This window comes from Adiantum capillus-veneris, chromosome 7 (genome assembly GCF_014529385.1).
Source record: "Adiantum capillus-veneris isolate H3 chromosome 7, ASM1452938v2, whole genome shotgun sequence".
Classification (NCBI taxonomy): Eukaryota; Viridiplantae; Streptophyta; class Polypodiopsida; order Polypodiales; family Pteridaceae; genus Adiantum; species Adiantum capillus-veneris.
In genome coordinates this window covers 33,206,406-33,226,507 of record NC_140937.1, presented here as the reverse complement: position 1 = coordinate 33,226,507, position 20,102 = coordinate 33,206,406, and the positions used below count along the sequence as shown (strand labels likewise).

At 41.8% G+C, this 20,102-nt stretch overlaps 1 protein-coding gene across 1 annotated transcript; it reads right to left on the bottom strand.

The window, feature by feature from the left end:
* Positions 1 to 4,153: 4,153 nt before the first annotated feature.
* LOC147453657 (protein NRT1/ PTR FAMILY 3.1-like) lies at positions 4,154 to 9,880 on the bottom strand. The gene is made up of 4 exons (XM_086515780.1): positions 9,196 to 9,880; positions 8,875 to 9,092; positions 8,082 to 8,629; positions 4,154 to 7,863 (listed from the first exon to the last, which is right to left on the bottom strand). Exons 1-4 carry the CDS (start codon positions 9,383 to 9,385, stop codon positions 7,023 to 7,025), a joined length of 1,797 nt encoding a protein of 598 aa, XP_086371906.1. The 5' UTR covers positions 9,386 to 9,880; the 3' UTR covers positions 4,154 to 7,022.
* Between the last annotated feature and the right edge of the window lie 10,222 nt (positions 9,881 to 20,102).

Sequence of the window (20,102 nt, the reverse complement as noted above, 5' to 3'; positions counted from 1 at the left end):
ATGTAGATTCCTTGGGTTGTTAGGCCATCCATTTACTACCTCTAACTTTGTTGGATCCATACAGATACCATCTTGAGAGATAATGTGACCTAAGTATTGAATCTTTTGAATGCAAAATTCACTCTTCTTTGGATTAATGAAAAGTTTATTCTCCCTCAAAGCTTGAAAAATTACCTGGAGGTGTTGCTTATGCTCCTCAATGGATTTGGAGTAGATGATCATATCATCGAAGAACACTCTAGTAAACATACGATACGATCAAAATATTTTCTCCATCAGACGGTTGAACATGGCTGGAGCATTTGTCAAGTCAAAAGGCATGACAAGATATTCATAAAGACCAAATTTTGTGTGAAACACGATCTTTATGATATCTTCATTCACTATCCTTATTTGATGATAGCCACTTTTATGCTCAATACAATTGAAGTAGGTTGAACCTTGTAGCTTATTGAAAATATCTTCTAACTGTGGTACAGGAAATTTATTTTTGATAGTGATACGGTTTAGTGATGGATAGTCCACACACATGCAGTATGTGCCATCTTTCTTTTTCACTAGAAGGGCTGATCAATAAAAGGGAGAGGAGGTAGGCCTCACCATCCCTTTACCTACCAGTTCATGCACTTGCCTCATAATCTCCTTCTGTTAAGCTTGAGAAACTCTATAAGGAGGCTTATTAGGTGGTGAGCTCCCAAGTAGAAGCTTTGTGTTATGTTCATCATCCCCTCATTTTGGAGGTATCTCTCTAGGGATGTCTTCAACAAAAACATCTTGGAATCCATTTAAGAAATTAGACAACTCTAATTCCTCTTGATTCCTATCATCTTAACCTAAAAAATTAGGGTCATTAGTGGATACTTTGACAAATATCATGTAGGCAGAAACGAGGTTTTCATTGACTTATCAAAAGCAGGTGAATTTACAAGTGGTATAGTACGGCCAGACTGAGTAGCATCTATATACATGCTCTTTTCCCTATAGGTGAATTAGATAGCATGGAGGCATCTTTGATACCACCTTCATGTGCAAAATCAAAGCTATCAACATTCATTCTACTCTCTTTATTATTGTCCATGCCAATTAAAATTATGTAAGTAGTACTTTGTGCTTTGATACCCTCAAAACCGTAGTCGCTACCCTTCGAGACTCTTGAAAATTGGCTCCCAAGCAACCACACCCGTTTGTTAGGGATTGTTGATTGCAAAGAGTAGTAGAGAGGGTCTAACAGTGCGTGATGGATTATGGTTCCTGCCGAGCTTGCTATTAGCTCAAGAATGGTTAAGCCAAAGGCAAGTCCCAAAAGACTCTGTTATTTAGTCTATAATTCTCAATGGTGTACCTCGAACTAAGTTCTTCCCACAGAGAAAATAGATCCCTGTCCCATTTACCCTCTTGCAATTAACAAGTCCATGTCAGGCCAAGGGCCACCCTGGAGGTCAAGGACCTTGGTCAAGGGCCGGCTGCCTAGTGGAGAAGGGATCCTAGGGCCAAGAGGCTATAAAAGGGAGGTTGGGTGGATGATTCGGACACGGTAGTTCCCAGGGCCTTTCACTGGTATCAGAGCACTTGTAATCGGAACAAGTATGTACATGTGTTTTCAAGGACGAAACCGCTTCTCCAAGCATCTGTAGTATGCACACATACCAATAAAGCTTTGTAGCTCATGTAGATTCCTTGGGGTAGGCCATCCGTTTACTACCTCTAACTTTGTTGGATCCATACAGATACCATCTTGAGAGATAATGTGACCTAAGTATTGAATCTCTTGAAGGAAAAATTCACTCTTCTTTGGATTAAAGAAAAGTTTATTCTCCCTCAAAGCTTGAAAAATTACTTGGGAAGTGTTGCTTATGTTCCTCAATAAATTTGGATTAGATGATGATATAATCGAAGAAAGATTCAAAAGATTTTCTCCATCAGGCGATTGAACGTGGTTGGAGCATTTGTCAAGCCAAAAGGCATGACAAGATATTCATAAAGACCAAACGTTGTGCGAAAGGCGGTCTTTATGATATCTTCATTCACTATCCTTATTTGATGATAGCCACTTTTAAGGTCAATACGATTGAACTAGGTTAAGCCTTGTAGCTTATCGAAAAGATTTTCTAACCCTGGTATAGGAAATATGTTTTTGATAGTGATACGATTTAGTGCTTGATAGTCCACACACATGCGGTATGTGCATTCTTTCTTTTGCACTAGAAGGATTGGTGAACAAAAGGGAGAGGAGCTAGGCCTCACCATCCTTTATCTATCAATTCATGCACTTGCCTCATAATCCCCTCTTGTTGAGCTTGAGAAACTCTATAAGGAGGCTTATTAGGTGGTGAGCTCCCAGGTAGAAGCTCTATGTTATGGTCATCATCCCCTCATTTTGGAGGTAGCTCTCTAGGGATGTCTTCAATAAAAATTATATTGGAATCCATTTAAGAAATTAGACAATTCTAATTCCTCTTGATTCCTATCATCTTTACATAAAACATTAGGGTCATTAGTGGATTCTTTGACAAAAATCATGTACGCATAAACCAAGCTTTTCATTGACTTATCAAAAGGAGGTGAATTTACAAGTGGTTTAGTATGGCCAGACTCAGTAGCATCTATATACATGCTTTTTTCTCTGTAAGTGAAGTAGATTCTCCTTTTAGGAAACTTTATGTTGGCATCCATGAGGTTGAACCATGGTACCCCTAGGATAGCATCCTCATGTTGGAGAGGGGAGATGAAGAAATATTCTTTGTCGACATAGCTTTGGACAAGAAGCCTCAACTTCACGTGACGGAGGCTTGTTGGCCCTTGAAAGCTCCATTAGCAGCAGTGATCGTATCTCCCATCTCAAAAGCTTGTATGCCCAACTTGGTGGCTTTGATATAAAGTTGTGAGTAGAGCCAGGGTCAAAGAGAATAAGGGCATTATGCTCCCTCACCTTTCCCCAAGCATAGGAAAGGGATAAGTCTTTGCAATGAGTATCCTTTTTTGGAACTTCAACCATGGAAGCTCTAGGAGTGTCATTGCGTACATTTCTTTTGGGGCAAGAACAATAACCATGTCCTTGCTCCCCATACTTAAAACATTTATGGTCTTTACAAAAGGCCTCTAATTATTCGGGAGAGCTTATTGTTACCTTTGTAAGCTCCTTTCTCCTTGACCTTGTTGTTGTTGGTGTTGGTGTTGCCTTGGGAAGAGTTTTGAGCATTGTTCTTCCCTTTAGCACTATTTCAATCCTTGTTTTCCATGGGCTTGAAGTTTCTTTTGGGTCCTTGATGGAAATTGATCCTGAAGAAGAAGTAACATACGAAAAAGAAGTATCTTTCTCACCATATATATATATACCTTCATAAGTTCAGAATAGTTTGAACTCACGAATTATAAGAGGGAATAAAGCACTCATAAAACTATAAAAGCAAGGGACACACGAAAAGAAAAGAAAAACAAAAACAAACTAACTAACTAACTAAATCACTTTGATTGCTTCGAAACAAAACTAGATAAAACAAAACATTATTAACTTAAAAATGTTTTCAAAAAAAGTATGTGTAAAATAAGTTGACGCAACTTACTTGGCTTAAAACAAGTACTCAACTTTAAGCAAAAAAAAGGGAAAAAAAAAGGATAAGACATCTTAAAAACTTAATCCTCGAAATCAAACTTCACACAACAACCTATAACGGAACACATTCTTAAGTCCTCAAGTAAGCTAAATATGAAATCGAAAAATGAATACTACTACAAACCTACGAAGAGCAAAGAACCATAGATTACTCTTGTAGCTTAGCTTAGCAAAGTAATACAGATGGTAGAGAAGATGAGCATGACATTGAAGCTTGGCTCTTGGTTGGATTTGCATTCCATAGCCAAGGGTTGTTGGTGTAGGCTCTCGACTTCTCAAGCTTGGAGAAGGAGATGTAGTTCTTTGCTTCAGGCCATCAAAGCGCGCGTGTGTGTGTGTGTGTGTGTGTGTGAGAGAGAGAGAGAGAGAGAGAGTGAGTGAATGAGAATAAGGATGCTTAAATGAATCCCCCTTCTCATTTTCTCTCTCTCTCTCTCTCTCTCTCTCTCTCTCTCTCTCTCTCTCGTATTATTTAATTATATCATTTGGACAAGTGCCCTTTTTTCCCTCTTTGAGAGAAAGAGCTTAATTCTTTGTTTAAATGCATCTAAATTCTCATTGGACCCTTGAAAGCCTATCCAATAGGATTCAAGCATATCATGAGGGCAAAATGGAAAGGATCTTGACTTAAAAGATCATGTTTGAACTGAACACTTTAAGCACCTTAGTCATTAAAGCATAACAATCTTTTATGCCTCTTGAGAGATCATGTTTGAATTGAACACTTCAAGCACCTTAGTCATTTAAGCATGACAAGCACCTTAAGCTTGGGCAAGGTTCCCACAAACACCTTAAGCACCTTAGTTAGCAAAGCATGACAAGCACCTCAAGCTTGGGTAGGGTTCCCACCTCAAGGTCAACCCTAGTTTGTTTAAGGTCTTAAGTGTAAGGACTTTTAACACTAACCTTTGGAGGTCTTTGATGAAGCTAACCTTAAAGTCTTCTAAGCTCCATTATATGCACACGTCTATGTACTACCTATTGTTCCCATTCATCTCCCCCATATTAAATGATCAATTCAATATGAGAAAATCTTTTTGGAATAGGTAGATATTGGATTTTATGACATAGTCTGGTTGCTTTTGCACTCTTTCCTTTGAGCAGAGGGGGTTGGTTTTGGTGTTGCAGTACATGCAGCACCAGTTGTCAACCCTCTTTGCTCAAATTTTTTTGCAAGTTTTGGCATTGGTATACGTGTCTAAATAGGCGTCGAAATAAGCATTGTATATTTCAAAGTATATACGAACATCGATGTATACACCGGTGCATATATCGACGGTACGGTACCGAAGCCTATATAGACATGCATACCGACACCTTGGGAACTTTGTAAGTCGTTTATTTCTATCGGTATAGTCATCTACAACCACACAACGTGTTGTAGTGTTCGCTTGCGAGCTTCAAGCCCCGCGGGGGGGGGGGGGGGGGGGGGGGGGGGGGCACACTCCCTTAGAAGAAATTTTCCAATTGACCTTGCCATATTGGGCACCTTAATAAGGAAATGCCTCAATTTGCTGCAACTCAGTGGTGGTCGGTAGAGTGCGAGAGCCTGCGAGCAAGAAATGAGTTATGTTGCTCCCCCCTTGCGCTCCAAACGAGCCCGACAATGTGTGATTCGACGCACGTCAACCTGTGGCCTTTCGACCTGCTAAGTGACTATGCACACCATCGTCTTCTTCGCCGAGAGCCCGAATGAGGGAGCCTTCATGCACGTTTTTTCCCAACTAGCTCCACGTAAGTGTCTTCCAAATTAAGCTCTGATACCACCACTGTGAGACCAGAGGAGTACTGAATCCTTCTCTCCATCCAACCTCCACCCCTTATATAGACACCCTAGAGCTTGGTTCAGACTGATCCTCCTAGCCTCTGACTGTTGGCCTGACACCCGTCACATTTCCACCAGTGGCTGACCCTAGTGCTGGAGGAGGTGGAGGGGATTGATCATCGTCATCATCCTTCTTATTAGCTAGTGTCCTTGTCTTGCTGTGGTTAAATATCATCTTCATCCTACGTCATGGCTAAGGTGTTCCTTCACTGGTGTAGCTATGTCCTTCCAAATCAGTCTTGATGGTGCTGACGAGGTTCTAGAGGTCTTCATAGTTGAGCATTAGATTACCATCTTGATCATATATATTGACTAGAGACTTAGTAGAAATACTTTTGCACTATTTTAGTACACTCTGCACCTCCTTCAAACTGCTCAGCGTGGCTCTCTTCTAATCCAATTGTGCACGCTAGGCATTGCCATTGCTTATCAGTCTATTTTTATCCACACTAAGGGTTGAGTTTTGTTGCTTCACACTCTCCACTTGTTGCTGCATTGTCTTTACAGCCTTTTCAGTCTCTTCCTGTTTGCATTGCAAATTAATTAGCATCTCCTTGACACAAATATTTTCCCTTCAGTATTCTTCCGCCTGAATTCTCTCCCTTTTTAATTCAACTTCTAGCCAGGTCACATCAGACTGTTGGATGGAGCTTTGAGCGTCCATCATCTAGCCAATTGCATGCACGATGATGTTCCTCCCCGTTTAAATGGTGGCACACATCCATCTGTTATTGCATCCGTGTCTGTTTGATTGTTTCATATGTAATGACAGGTGTCTGGTAGGAACTGATAAATATTACAGATGTGTTTACCACTAAATTGCCCACCATAGGTTCCTTTTGTAAAGCTTGTAACTTGTCAAGTGATCTCTCCCTGATGGAAGAACTCACTACAATAGGCTTTTCAGATGTGGTAGCTTGATCATGCTTCTTTGGGATTTCAATTGTGAAATCTGGTGGGGGTCCTGGCAGTACAATCACTTTATCTACCGACAATCCCTGAGTCTTGCCAGCAGCTAACTTTGCAGTGGGTCTAGGCAAGTTATTGATGGAACTCTCTTTCTCCGAGCTTTGATCTAGTCCCAAAATTCTTGTGAGAACTTTTATCTTTTCGATGCGGCTTCTGATGTCGTAGCTTTCGATTGTATCAAGATCCCACTTTGTCCCCACAGTAACCAGAGTTGTCTGTTCTGTAGTGCTGATTTTCCAAATCCGCCGTTTGCCCCACTAATCTTGGCTAAAGCATTTGTAACATTGACATGCGCCGGGATGGACATTGCCCAATAGAGAAACTACCAAACGTACCATGCTTTGAACAAGTTCTGGTTCCTCTGATGTGTGTGTGTCTGTGTTAGACTTTTTTCTCTCTCCCCCTTACACATGTATGTATGAACCTTCGATAATTGTGATGAAAAGAATCTTTTTAAGGATTAGAGTCAAAGTATGTGCATGCCTTTACCAGTAAATAAGAGAGGTGTTGAGAAACACTTTGACAGCTTCCAATTCTGGTTGTGTGTGGAGGATGTGGAGGGGATTAATGAGTGCAATCCGAAATATGTTGCTTGGGCGGCACATAGATTACCAGCTAAGTTAGTTGACCCTGACCAGCTGGGCTTGTTGTGAGGCCCTTGTACTTATACTGATGGGACACTATGAGGAAGAGTAGGATATTTGCAGTCTGAAGGACAGCAAGAAGGAAGAAAAAGTAGTCAAGATGGCCGTGATTCATGTCATCAACAAGCCAGTCGGAGCCCGCAGCAGCAGTGAACTGGTGCACAAGCTGCAACATGGCAGTGCCGATGTAGTGCCCCGCGCCTGCGCTACACCAGAAAACAGCCCCTGCTACTGTCCGCATATTGGCTGGCAGCTGATCATATAAGAACTCTAGTTGCCCCACTCCATAAAGTGACTCCCCCAACCCGTACAAACAGTATTGTGGTACTAACCACATCGCTGACACCCTCTCATTGTGCTGCCCCAGCCGGCGACGCCTCATCTCCACCAGCCCTGACACCATCAAAGCAGCAACTGACAACCCAAACCCTATACCGATCCTCTGTAATGTAGTTATGCCGCCTGGATGCCCTGTTATCTTGCGCGCCCTTGGCACTACCACTCTATCATATAATGGCATCCATATCACAATGGTTAAGGAAGAAAAAACCAACATTGAGGCCGGAGGTATGCTAAACCCTGAGGATCCAATGCGTCTATCCATACGCCTTGCTTGCGGAACATTGAATGCACCATGTATGGATAACACAGTGGTTGATAACATGAAAACAAACCAGATGGGTGCCAACACTACCACCGCCTTCAGTTGCTCCACTTCGTGGACGGTGCACAGCTGAAATGTGCGTGTAGATTTCACGCTTCCATCCGGGTTGACATCAGACTGTGTCACAGTAGCTGCACGGTCTAGCCACCTTAAATAGTAGAACAAATTAGTCAAGTGAAACTTTCTGTTATGATTTTGTCTGCCCTCTCGAGTGATTGACTTGGGACGCCTAAAAAATCACCTGTTGGTGTGGTTTAGCATCATCATGTCACCAAGCATCCAAAGTCAATCACTCGAGAGGGCAAACAAAATCATAACACTTTCTATGCCTTACATAGACTGTTAAGATTTATAAATTTTAGTTACTTGAGATGCTTTGTGTGACAAAGAGGATCATCCATCTCCCCATGTTCTGTGAATGGGGTACTCTTTCCATTATAAAGTTCCAATGGTAGAGGATGCTTCGTCTTGCAGATGGCCGCAACAATCACCCTTGCGTACACTGTAAAAGGGCTTCCAGATGGAGGTACAAAGCGAAACCTTGGGACACCGAGTACGAGGATTGCTATTCCAATTACAATGCATGCTGCCGGTATGGAGAAGCCCCAGACCCAGCCCAACCTATCCTGTATGTATACAAGAATGGTGGCTCCTGCCAAGAAGGAACAATAGAGGAAGAAGAAGTACCAGTTGAAGAAGCTTTGCATTTGTTGCTTATCATACCCAGGGGTTTCTTGCTGGACCAGCTGGTCTGCACCAAAGGCATAACTGCAAGGCCGTAGAGCCCCTGCCGCAACCGTCGTCAAACCCAGCGACACCAAAAGGAAGGCAAGATCCCCTTGTGATGCATTTCCGCTGCCAGAAGGTGGTCGTAGTGACTTGCAAGCTGCCGTTGCAACAAGGAGCAATAAAGCCTACATGTCCACAACATGTGATCATCCTCACCAATACATTATATGTGTGACAGACATATACCTACATGTAAGCATGTTTGCTATGCTTGCGCTTATGATTTTCATTTCAGCATATTAGTGAGAACGACATTTGAACTATCTACGACTCGAACAGCATTACGTACACAACAGTCAAAGCAGATCAACGTCAAAGACTGTGGTCATCTTGACTTGTTGAGCACCCATTTCCTGCAAAATGCACTCACAATCAAGTGAGAAATCGATCCCAAAAGAATGGTCCAGAAGCGGCCCAAGTACGCATCCGAAACAAATGCCCCAAGCAAGGGTGTAAAACTTGCGGTGCCACCCACAATGTTGATGATGGAGGCTGCCATAACTTGATTCATGTGGTAGGACCCCATTAGATAGGAAATGAGGTTGAGGGAAAGTCCAACCGAGGCAAGCCTCTCTACAAGCTCATTGACTGCAAGATCCATAAAAGGTGTGCTGTCATGATCCATGTTTCTGCCGATTTCCTGTAGTCCATATAACATGAAGAGTTACATAGCCACTAAATGCTTGCTTACATAATACAAAGGGGATGCTTCTCCATCCACCACGTTGACGCTCGGGAGTTTCAAAATCAGGTTTTAATGATGCTGGGTCGCTGATACTAACTGAAGTGCTGCAGCAGAAATACGAAAGAGTGGAATTGGAATTGGGACAGAATAAGCAGCAGTAATTACTGCTAGTGACAGGATTGTCGTCGGTTGCCATGTAAATTCTCAGCGCCAATGCCGGTTGCTTGTGCTTCCTTTGCTCAATATTTGTTCTTCTACAAAGGCTGCATCCTTGAGGGCAACTTAATGCCTGCTTCTTTCTGACAAGGTCAGAAAAGCCAAAATTCACATGTAACACACAGATGAAAAGCTAAATATGCATATATTGTGATCAGATTCTTTTACATGCGAATGGGCATGTGCTTCCGCTATAAAACCCTAAAGTTAGGTTGTTAGGTAGTTCGGTCTCAACAGGTTCTCCTTGTGGAAAGCTGGGGCCCTCGTATTAGGGAAAGCATGCACACACTGAGGATGCATGAAACACAATATCCGCCCATTTGGGCAGCTCTTCACCTCTAGTCTCTGCCTAGACGCAATTGGCGCGCTTGACAATCGCTAATGTACAACCACCACATACCTACAATACAATATTTCTGATGAATTACAGGAATCTACTCTCCTATACCAACCCGCCAAGCTCGCCATCGACATTGCTGAGGTACCCCTACGCGGCCCCGCCTCCGCCGGCAGGCCTTAAATTCGACGCCCAACTTTTTGGACTAAATAAGGTTTAGGGAAAATTACCAAAATACCCCTCTAATTTGTGGAAATTCCCAAAATACCCCTTAAATTTAAAAAATTCCCAAAACAACCTTGTATCTAATTTTGGTTGGATTGTTTAAAATTTTCTAATCTTTACTCCTTTTTGACAATTGAGATCCATTTTCGAGTGCTTAGCATGTGATTTGTCACAAATTACCTCGCAAAAAAAGGCAATTATGTTTAAAAATAATGAAGCAATTCATGTACAAAAGCCTACATGACCAACTCACATTCTAGTTTTAGCATCTTGTATTGATCAGTCTTCTTATTAAAAGCTAGAAAATTTTTTATCTTTGGAGAAATTTAAACTCACAATCAGGAGTATTTTGGAAAATTTGAAGAGCATTTTGGGAATTTATGACAAACTATTGGGGGTATTTTGGGAATTTTTGAAATTTAAGGGGTATTTTGGGAATTTCAACAAATTAGAGGGGTATTTTGGTAATTTTCCCTAAGGTTTAAGGGTGCAAATCCACATGTGTGTTTGAGTGTGAAACCTAAGAAACCCTAGTCGCCGACTAAGCTGTCACTTCACGGCCACCACTCGAGGGGAGGCACTTCCCCCCCTCTCTCCTCGCGCCCCCTCTCATGACTCTGTCTGGCGCCTGTCTAATCCCAATTCTTCACCCTCTAAATGGAGGCCAACCCCTTCTCCTCGCCACCCTTTACAAGGAGGTTGTGGACGCACTGCCAGTGGAGATCGTCCAAAAGCTCCAGCGACCCTTCCATTCGACCTGGACAACTTCTATGGCTGGCAAACGCGGTCGCAGTATCCCGAAGGCTCTACAGGTGCAGATAAAGCTGATCGTTCACAAGCGCCCTATAGAGAGGAGGATATGCTGCCCAAAAACCTTTTCAGCTGAGAAAGCAAATTTCGAAAGCACCTTTGGAAAGTCGCTCTACAAAAATGGAAGAGGTAAGCCCTCTGTTACCTTCCATTCCGCTCAAGTTGGAAAAGTACAACATGACCTTGGGGCCCGGGCCCTCATCGGCCTCTTAGCATGCCCACACCCTCCTGGAGAGATCCTACGGTCCTGGATAAGGACACAGTGGGACGAGGCGCCATCAAAGCCAAGGTCAAAACCATCCAGGACCTTCCCAAAAGCCACTACCGCTTTGTCTTCAAGAACCCACAAATGGCACTCAACGTCCTTAGCTATGGATAGTGGATAATAAAATCTTGAAAAAATTACCAAAATACCCCTCTAATTTGTGGAAATTCCCAAAATACCGCTCAAATTTAAAAAATCCCTTAAATACCCTTGTATCTATTTTGGTTGGATTGTTTAAAATTTTCTAATCTTTATTCCTTTTTGACAATTGAGATCTGTTAGCATGTGATTCGTCACAAATTACCTCAAGGCAAGTATGTTTAAGAGTAATGAAGCAATTCATGTCCAAAAGTCTACATAACAAAATCACATTCTAGTTTTAGCATCTTGTATTGATACACAATCGGTCTTCTATAAAAAGCTAGAAATTGTTTTATCTTTGGAGAAATTTAATCTCACAATCAGGGGTATTTTGGGAATTTCAACAAATTAGAGGGGTATTTTGGTAATTTTCCTTAAAATTCTTCCCCCTCAACCTGTTCAGGTGGAGCAAAGACTTCAATCCCAAGCGCTCTGCCCTCATCAACTACACATCTGGGCATCAAAGGCTCAAAGCTAGGAAAAGTCCTTGGCACCAAGCCAACGTTGGATTACATTCCCTCGTGGCACCTCTAAGTCCTTAGCGAAATGGACATCTCAATCGACCTGCCAGCTACCATCGGCATTCAAACAGATGATGGAGAGTGCTTTGAACAGCCTCTTCTATACAAGTACCTCCCCATCGCTTGTTTCCACTGTGGAGCAAAAGGACACTTCGTCAAAAAATGCCCTATCAAATTCCCTCTCACCCCCCCCCCCCCCCCCCCCCCCCCCCCCGCGCCCCGCCCTGCACCAGAAACCCCTCTCCTCCGTCCGATAAGAGAAAGGACAACCCCAATCCCAGGAATCGCCAACCTAATCGATTTGCAGTCTTGGCATCCCTCCCCCTTTACAAGGAAAGTGAAGTCTCTGAGTCCAAAGCTTCAATCCGAGGACAAAGAATCTCTCCCTCCCTCACTTGAAACCCAAGTCAATAATGACAACATGATGATTGATATGAATCAGGTCCCCCCCCCCCCCCCCCCCCCCCCCAACCCCACCCCCAGAAGGAGCTAACAAAGAAAACTCCCTCCTCCCCCCCCCAATGGAGGTCCAAAAAGATAATAAATGCTTTCACGCCGCGATCTCCAACACCCTTTCCAAAGCCACCCACAACAAGGATAGGAAAGACAAGAAAACCCATAAATGAAGCTCCTCTTATGGAACATTAAGGGGCTTTACGAATCCTCTTCTTCTATAGGCCATACTCAAACACAAGAAAATTAGAAAACGAGGAAGATCTAGCCGCCAAACAAGCTTCCATGTTCTTCAAGGAATGGTGGGCGGGTTAGATCGATAGGCCCGCCAAGAAAATGTTCAAATTCCTAAGGAAAAAACAAAAGAGAGATTCTATCCATCTCTTGATCACCCCCCAGGGCAGGACTTCCTCAGAAAAAGAAAACCTAGAGTATGTAAAAAGCCACTTCTAGGCTCTCGCCCCCACCCCAAAAACGTGACTCACGAAGTCCAGCAAGCCAGGAACCTTGTTTGGACCCACATGACCTTAGTAGTTTCTCCCAAGCTCCAAGCTCTGGTGGATCAACCATTGTCGCTCTAGGATATTCATATCACTATGAAGAGCATCCAACCAAAGAAGACCTCAGGCATCGACATACTACCTACTGAATTTTTCTCAACCTTCAAGGAGACCCTATTCCCAATGCTCCTTCTGGTCTGGAATGAAATCCTCAAATTTTAGGCTCTCCTCGTTTCATTGAACACATGCTTGATCAAGTTTCTTCACAAACGAGGTAGCAAGGATCAACTGAGCAATTGGAGACCCCCCACCATGCTCACCACCGGGTACAAAATTTTTTTCAAAGCCATCGCCAATAGAATTACCCCAGTACTTATGAAGTGGTTGTCCTCTTTTCATCAAGGGCAAGAGGATCCTAGAAGTAGTTATTTCTCTATGTGAAGGAATAGAGCATGCGAAAGAGAAAGGCTTAGACTATGTGTTCATCAAGGTTAACTTTGATAAGGCATATGATCAGTTGGAGTGGTCTTTCATCCTTCAAAGTCTCGAAAGGATGGGTTTTGTCCAATCTCATCAGATATGTAGCCACCCTTTTTGGAAATGCCAGAGCCAAAGTCTCCCTCAATGGCGCTCTATCTCAGTACTTCGACGTCAACAGATCTGTGAGACAAGGATGTCCTTTAGCTCCTCTTATTTTTGTCGTTGGCACCGACGGCCTCAACTACCTGATAAAGGGTAAACTAGAACAAGGGATCATCAAAGGAATTCATCTCGCTAATAACAACAGCCAGATGTGCCTCTCGCGCTCTCCTTTCCAACAATGAGTCCTCCCTCAGGTAATTTTGGGCATCCATGCAAAGCTTCTGTCTAGGTTCGGGCTCCAAAGTGAATCACAACAAATTAGGCATCAGGGCTTCCAAGTCCTCCCTTCCCAAGTGGCTTGTCCAACAAGGTTACAACATCATCGATGAAGGTGAGATCTTAAGACTAATGAGGATCCCATTCGGATTCCATGTCTCCTTGAAGCAACGACGGGAATGGGTTTTTTCCAGTTCAAAGATAAACTCCATATATTTCTAGCCTCCAACTCTCACTGGCAGGTAGAGTCATGGTCATCAATCGTTTCCTTTCAGCTTGTATCCTATTCTTCCTCTCCTCCTAGAGACCTCTTGGCTCCCACCTCCAACATGCTAGCTCCTTTTGCACGAACTTTCTTTGGGCAGGAGACCCTTTAGCACTAGGTTGGTAATGGGACACTTTTATGTCCTGTTAAGTGACCATTTTCCTTGAATTATGTCAAGAGTTTCAAAATGGATTTTGAGGTGCTATCTATCTAGAAAGTTGTCTCATGAGCTGAAAAAAACTCGACATTTTTTTGGAATATCAATTCCATCTTTAACCTTGTCCTTGCACAACATTTCACAACCTAAACTGTGTGAAAAAACGGGTCCTGTTTTTGCCTTTTTTCAAATCTTTGCAACTATACCACTCTAGAATTCGTGTTTGTGAGTTCTATAATGCTAGAGAACTATCTTTAGTAGTCCTCAACATGTCCTGATGCTTCTAGGGAGAAATAAATATTAAAGTTGTAAGTTATGACCAAATTACAAAAATTGTCAAATCCTTTTTTTAGCCAATTTTAGCTCTTCTATGATTTTTTTGGTGGATTTCATGATATCCAAATGCATTTTTGATTTTCTATGTCACATATTGTAACATAAAGCTAATATTCCTTGAGTTTTGGGGCACCTAATACCCTATTTTGCATAGTACACAATGATGGTTGATTTTTTCAATTATAGAAGAAAACGAAACATTCTAGTATATCAAGTATAGCTTTTTCAATATTGTTAGTTTTTTGTGACAACTACATGCATTTTGTAGGTAGTAACCATATCTAGTCATAAGGATCAAATTTGGCTAGATATTGAATATTTTCTATGGGATTCTACAACTCATAATGTTGAACCCAGTTTTTTCATGTTTGCTGTATTTAACACTTCATCTTTGTCCCCAAGATTCCCCTTGGTAAGAGATGTATTATTCTTTTGACATGCTCCATGGCTCCTTATGAACATAAAGGACAATAGGGAACTAAGAAAACGTGCATATATTATTTGTATTGAGCGTGGCTATAGAAACTTTGATGATAGGTTTGCAGAATGGTAAAAATTCAACTTTTTTGTACCTATTTATTTTGGCAAAACAAAAAATAGTGAGTGAGAAGCAATCATATGTTCTGATCACCAACCCATAGAAGTTAACTAGGGAATTTATATCAAGTCCTACAAAAATCCCTAATCTTATTTTTATGCAACAAAACGTAAGAAATGACTATTTTGATGAAAATGCACTGGTCCATCAACTTTGGAGGCTTGGTGTGACCAAAAGATGCGAAGTTTTACAAGTTTCTTATTTTTTCCATGTGTAGTAGGCCTTGAACTATAACCTCATGAAAGGATTTTACAAAATGAGTGGATCTACTATGGTTTAGGAGGTTTTTTTCAAAACCCTGAAAGGACACTTTTATGTCATGTTAGGTTACCAACCTAGTGTTAATTAGGGAAGGTAGTAGATAAGGTCAGATGGGCCACTTGCTGCCTCCCCAAAGAAAAAAGAAGGGTTAGAGATATGGGACGTCTCAGCCTGGGCTGACAAGCTCGCAGTCATTAGATCACCAAAGCTCTCAAAAACACAGACCGGGAGTGGTCAATCCTCCTCTTCTGCCACCTACAAGAGTTCTTCCTGATGTCTTACAAAGGCTGGAAGAACTTCTCTTCGGTCTTCATCTTCTTTATCTTGCTTAAATTTAAGGCCAAAGGATCGAATCTCCTGAAATCCCTCTGGTCATCATGGAACACGTTCAGAATCAACGTCAGGGTAAATGGGATTCTCATCACTCTCAGAAATTCCGGCTCTAGGATTCACTTTGGTGGCCCATCCTCCCATCTTCCCGGCCCAAGAAAGATTTGCACTTAGAAATCATAACAAAGGCCTGAAGCATTGGGGTGACCTCTAGAACTTCCTTGAGGACAGGTGGAAAACAACTGATGAGCTTCTCCTCTCAACCCCTCTCCAACCGTGGGATATCACCTTAATTCATGCAAGAACTACCCAGTTCCCTCCACGTGAGTCGTGACAACTCTTAGTCATAGCCTAGGTCCCCATCAAGGTGTTTGGGTGGGTTGATGTGTTCATTCTAGCCCACCCCTAGCCACCACCCTACCCTGTCTCCCCTTCCCTCCACATTGTCCTCAATCAAAGATGGAGTGTCTCCCTAGATACGAGATAGTGGGCCTTCACATTTGCCAAAATTTGGGACACCACCATCCATCCCAAAAATTTCATTCTTCTGTGGCTAATCCTCCACAGAGCAGTGTGGACAAGAGAAAAAATCCTACAAGTAGGCCTTTTAGACGTCCTTTCCACAAGATGCCATCTCAAAGTTGAAACCCTTTCCCATCTCTTCCTCAAACAACTGCCCTCAATCAAAAACCATCACTCGCCCTCTAGTCTTGGAGCATAAGTCACCCCCACATGGAAACAATTTCTTCTTGGGGACTCCATCAGAATCCTCTCCTCATGCTAGAACAGAATAAGAGCAAAATTCTTATGGATTGTTTGGAAATAAATAAAGCTCTATTTGATTACTCTTATCATTTTCAAGACCTGAAATGCCTATTCTCTGATTTTAACCTACAAGTGGTTCAAACAAAACATGCTGAAGTGACAACCCACAATGTACGAAATTTGATCCTGAGCAACACTTTTGAGCAAGCCAACTCAGCGGAGCTCAAACCATCCACACTTATCAACATGCCAACTGAGAATATGGACAAAATTAGGGAGGCCATACAACTGGTCATTCAATCCATCACGCGCATGGAGGACATTTAGGAGGCCATCATTAGCCTCCCTTAACTCACCCGCCTTCCTCATGCCCAAGGACCCTTCTACTAACCACTCTACTTCTTTATATCAATCTCCCATGCACCCCCCATTGTAATACATGCTTCATCCCAATCACCACCCCTAGATCCCCCCCCCCCCCCCCCCCCCCCCCCCCCCCCCCCCCACCCCACAATATGCTCTAATCCAAGGCCCCTATTCCCCCTATATCCCTTGTGGTCTTTGTACTCTTTTTTCTCTCTCTGATATATTTACCAATGTTTTGATGGAAAAAAAAGTTTTCAGTGTGAAATCCAATATTTTGTAGCAAGGTTCCCCTGATGAGTTCTTTTTCATGATTTTAAACATTTTTTGATACCCTATATGCTTAGAGTTTGGAATGAGGCCTTGAGACTAGGAGCTCTTCCTACTACAATGAACACTAGAGTGATCAGATCAATTCACAAAAGGGGAGGAAAGGAGGACCTAGTGAACAAGAGACCCATAACCTATCTAAATTCTTTATATAACTTGTTTTCCCTCCCCCTAGCTAGAAGAATCAACCCCATCATGCATAGCATTATTTTTTTTCCCTCTCCCTAGCTAGAAGAATCAGCCCCATCATGCATAGCATTATTTTGCCTGAACAGAAAGGATTCATTAAAGGCATATTTATCTTTGACACATTTGTCACTTTATGGGAAGCAATAGAGTATGCACAGGACAAGAGTTTATGTTTTTAAAAATATACCTCGACAATGCCTATGATAGAATCGTCTGGGATTTCATATTTCAATCCCTTTTTGACATTGGATTTAACAAAATGTTTCTTAAGTTTTTGCAGACATTATTTGGTAATGCCTTTGCAAGGATTGATATAAAGGGTGAACTTATTGATGTTATCCCTTTGAGAAAATTTGTCAGGCAAGGATGTCCCATATCCCCCTTCACTATGATATTTGCTCTAAGACATTGTGCTATCTTGTTCACGATGCAATGATTCAAGACAGAATTCAAGGTATTGAAATACCAGGTGCTAATAAAGACCTATGCCTACATTAGTTTGCAGATGATACAAATGCTATGATGTGCAATGGTGGCAAACAATTAGTTGAATTTGGAAATGTCTTAACATCTTCTTCTATCTGGCAAGCGGCTACATTATCAACCATTCTAAAACTGGCTACAAGATTTCTACAAGTCTTGTCCCATAGATAGTTCTTGATGCAGGATGTAAGATCATTAAGGATGGGAAAGTTTTCAGGCTGCTATGAATTCCTATGCGCTTTAAGATTACCTTTGCTTAGATGGGATTAGGGAAAAATTTTCTATCAAACTTCCCTCTCAGCCAGGTCTTTTGCTTTGAACCACTACATTTTACCTTCTCTAATTTATTTTCTCTCTTGTTGGCAATTAGCCAAGTACCAAATTAACAAGATTTACACTTTGATAAGATTGTGTTCTATGGGAAGGAGATCTTGATCATCCCAAGATATCCAAATTTTCTTGGGATACCTGCTATCTTCCTAAAAGCAAAGGAGGATTAGGGATTCTCAATCTAGATAGAATATCCACTAAGTTGGCCAGGAAATGGATATGGAGAGTTGTGTAAATGGATTATTGGTCCCTCATACTCAAAAAATACCCATAGGTTCAAGCTGAAAGAGTACAAGTCTTAGACTAATATGACCTGTAGAGAAATACTCCTCAATCTTATGTGCAAGTTTTGGCATGCCTCGAAGATTAGCAAAATTAACTAGAGCCCCTCCAAAGACTTCAAAACTAACTTGACTCACCTTGGATTGAATTTTTTGTTGCAAATCAAAAAACTGGTGCTCAAAAGAAATGCCCACACATTCTTTAAAGCAAGAATAAAAATGGTGGGTGATCAGATGCATAATCATAGCTTGAAGTAAAAAATGATGCTTCAAAGAGATTTCAATATCAGCAACATTAAAGCAGCTTAGTGTGTGGACAGAGCTCTAAATATATCTTAAGATCTAATGTTGAACTAACCCAAATGATTTTCTCATATTAAATTGATCATTTAATGTGGGAGAGTAAACGAGAACAAGAGTTAGAATATAGACATGTGCTTATGGATCTATCCCAACACGGGGCCAAACTCAATGGGTCCAAATGAGAGATGGTATGTCAAAGAGAAATGCTAGCTAATGGAGCTTAAAGACCTTGAAGTTAGATTCATTAAAGACCTCCAAATATTAGCATAAAAAGTCCTTAGACCTAGGACCTTAGACAAGCTAGGGTTGTACTTGAGTTGGGAACCCGAACCAAGCTTGAGATGCTTGTCGTACTTGCTGACTAAGGTGCTTGAGATGCTTGTCGTGCTTGATGACTAAGGTGCTTGAGGGGATTAAGCTGTTCCAAAATTCAACAAGGATCCCTACATATGGGGGGGTGAGCCCTACAAGTAGGGCATGAGAGAGAACACACACACCCTCACTAAAGGCAAGCCTAGTCTAAAGAGGCAACAAGGACACATGTCAAGCTCCTCTCCATGTTTCCCTCATAAGGTTCCTAAAGACTATTGGTTGGCCTCTAAAGGGTTCCAATAATCTTTTAGCTATTAATTAAATAAATTGTTTAAGCATTTATCAAGCTCTCTCTCTCAAAGGGGTAAGGAGGACACTTTTCCTAAGGCTAGCATTTTTGTTTGATATGACTAAAGTATGTGATTGGCTAGGCTTGTAGGGATCCAATCAATTTCATTCTTGAGCTACAAGGAGGGTTCAACCAAGGCAAGTTGGGGCTGTGCTTGGGGGTATCCTCTCTCTCTCACACACTCACATGTGCTCATTCTCATTTGGTAAAAGTGCAAGATCTCCATATCCTTCTCCAATCTTGTTGAGAAGTTGAGATCCTACACCAACACTCTTGGCTATGGAATGAAAATCAAACCAAGAGCCATTCTTTAATGCTAAAGCTTGCCATCTTCTCCATCTTCATTACTATTCTATTATGCTATGCTAAGCAAGAAGAGTGATGATAAGTAAGGAACTATTTCTTTCTCATAAGAATGTTTCTTCTTCCTCTTCCCTACCCTCATTCCCTGCTAGCTCTCTCCACCTTTGAAGGTGTTTGAGGTCCTGGGACTGAGGCCAAGGACAAGTTGACGCTTTCATTTAGATAAGTTACGGGCATAATTGTGGTGCATGAATCTCTCTATCTTCATTGCACCATCAAGGTCTCAAGGAACACAAAGCTTGTATTGTACCAAGTCTCTCTTTATGGGAGAAACGCCTTTTGGAGTGGGGACCACCTCCACATAAATCCGGTCCTCCTCTGTTGTCAAGTTCTTCAATTCTCTCTCTTGCAAAGTATTGTTCATGCCAAGTTAATTAAGTATAATGTCTATGTTTCTACCGCTAATTAAGTTCACCCTCTATTTTCTTAAAGTAGTCTCATGAAAATGCTCACTACAGCTCTCTTAATTTTGTTATTCTCAATGTTCAAAGGCCATTTCCATTACATTGGTATCAAAGCTATTGGTTTCTCTTTTCTTGTTTAAGAATAGAGGTCCTTAAGTTGTCCATTAA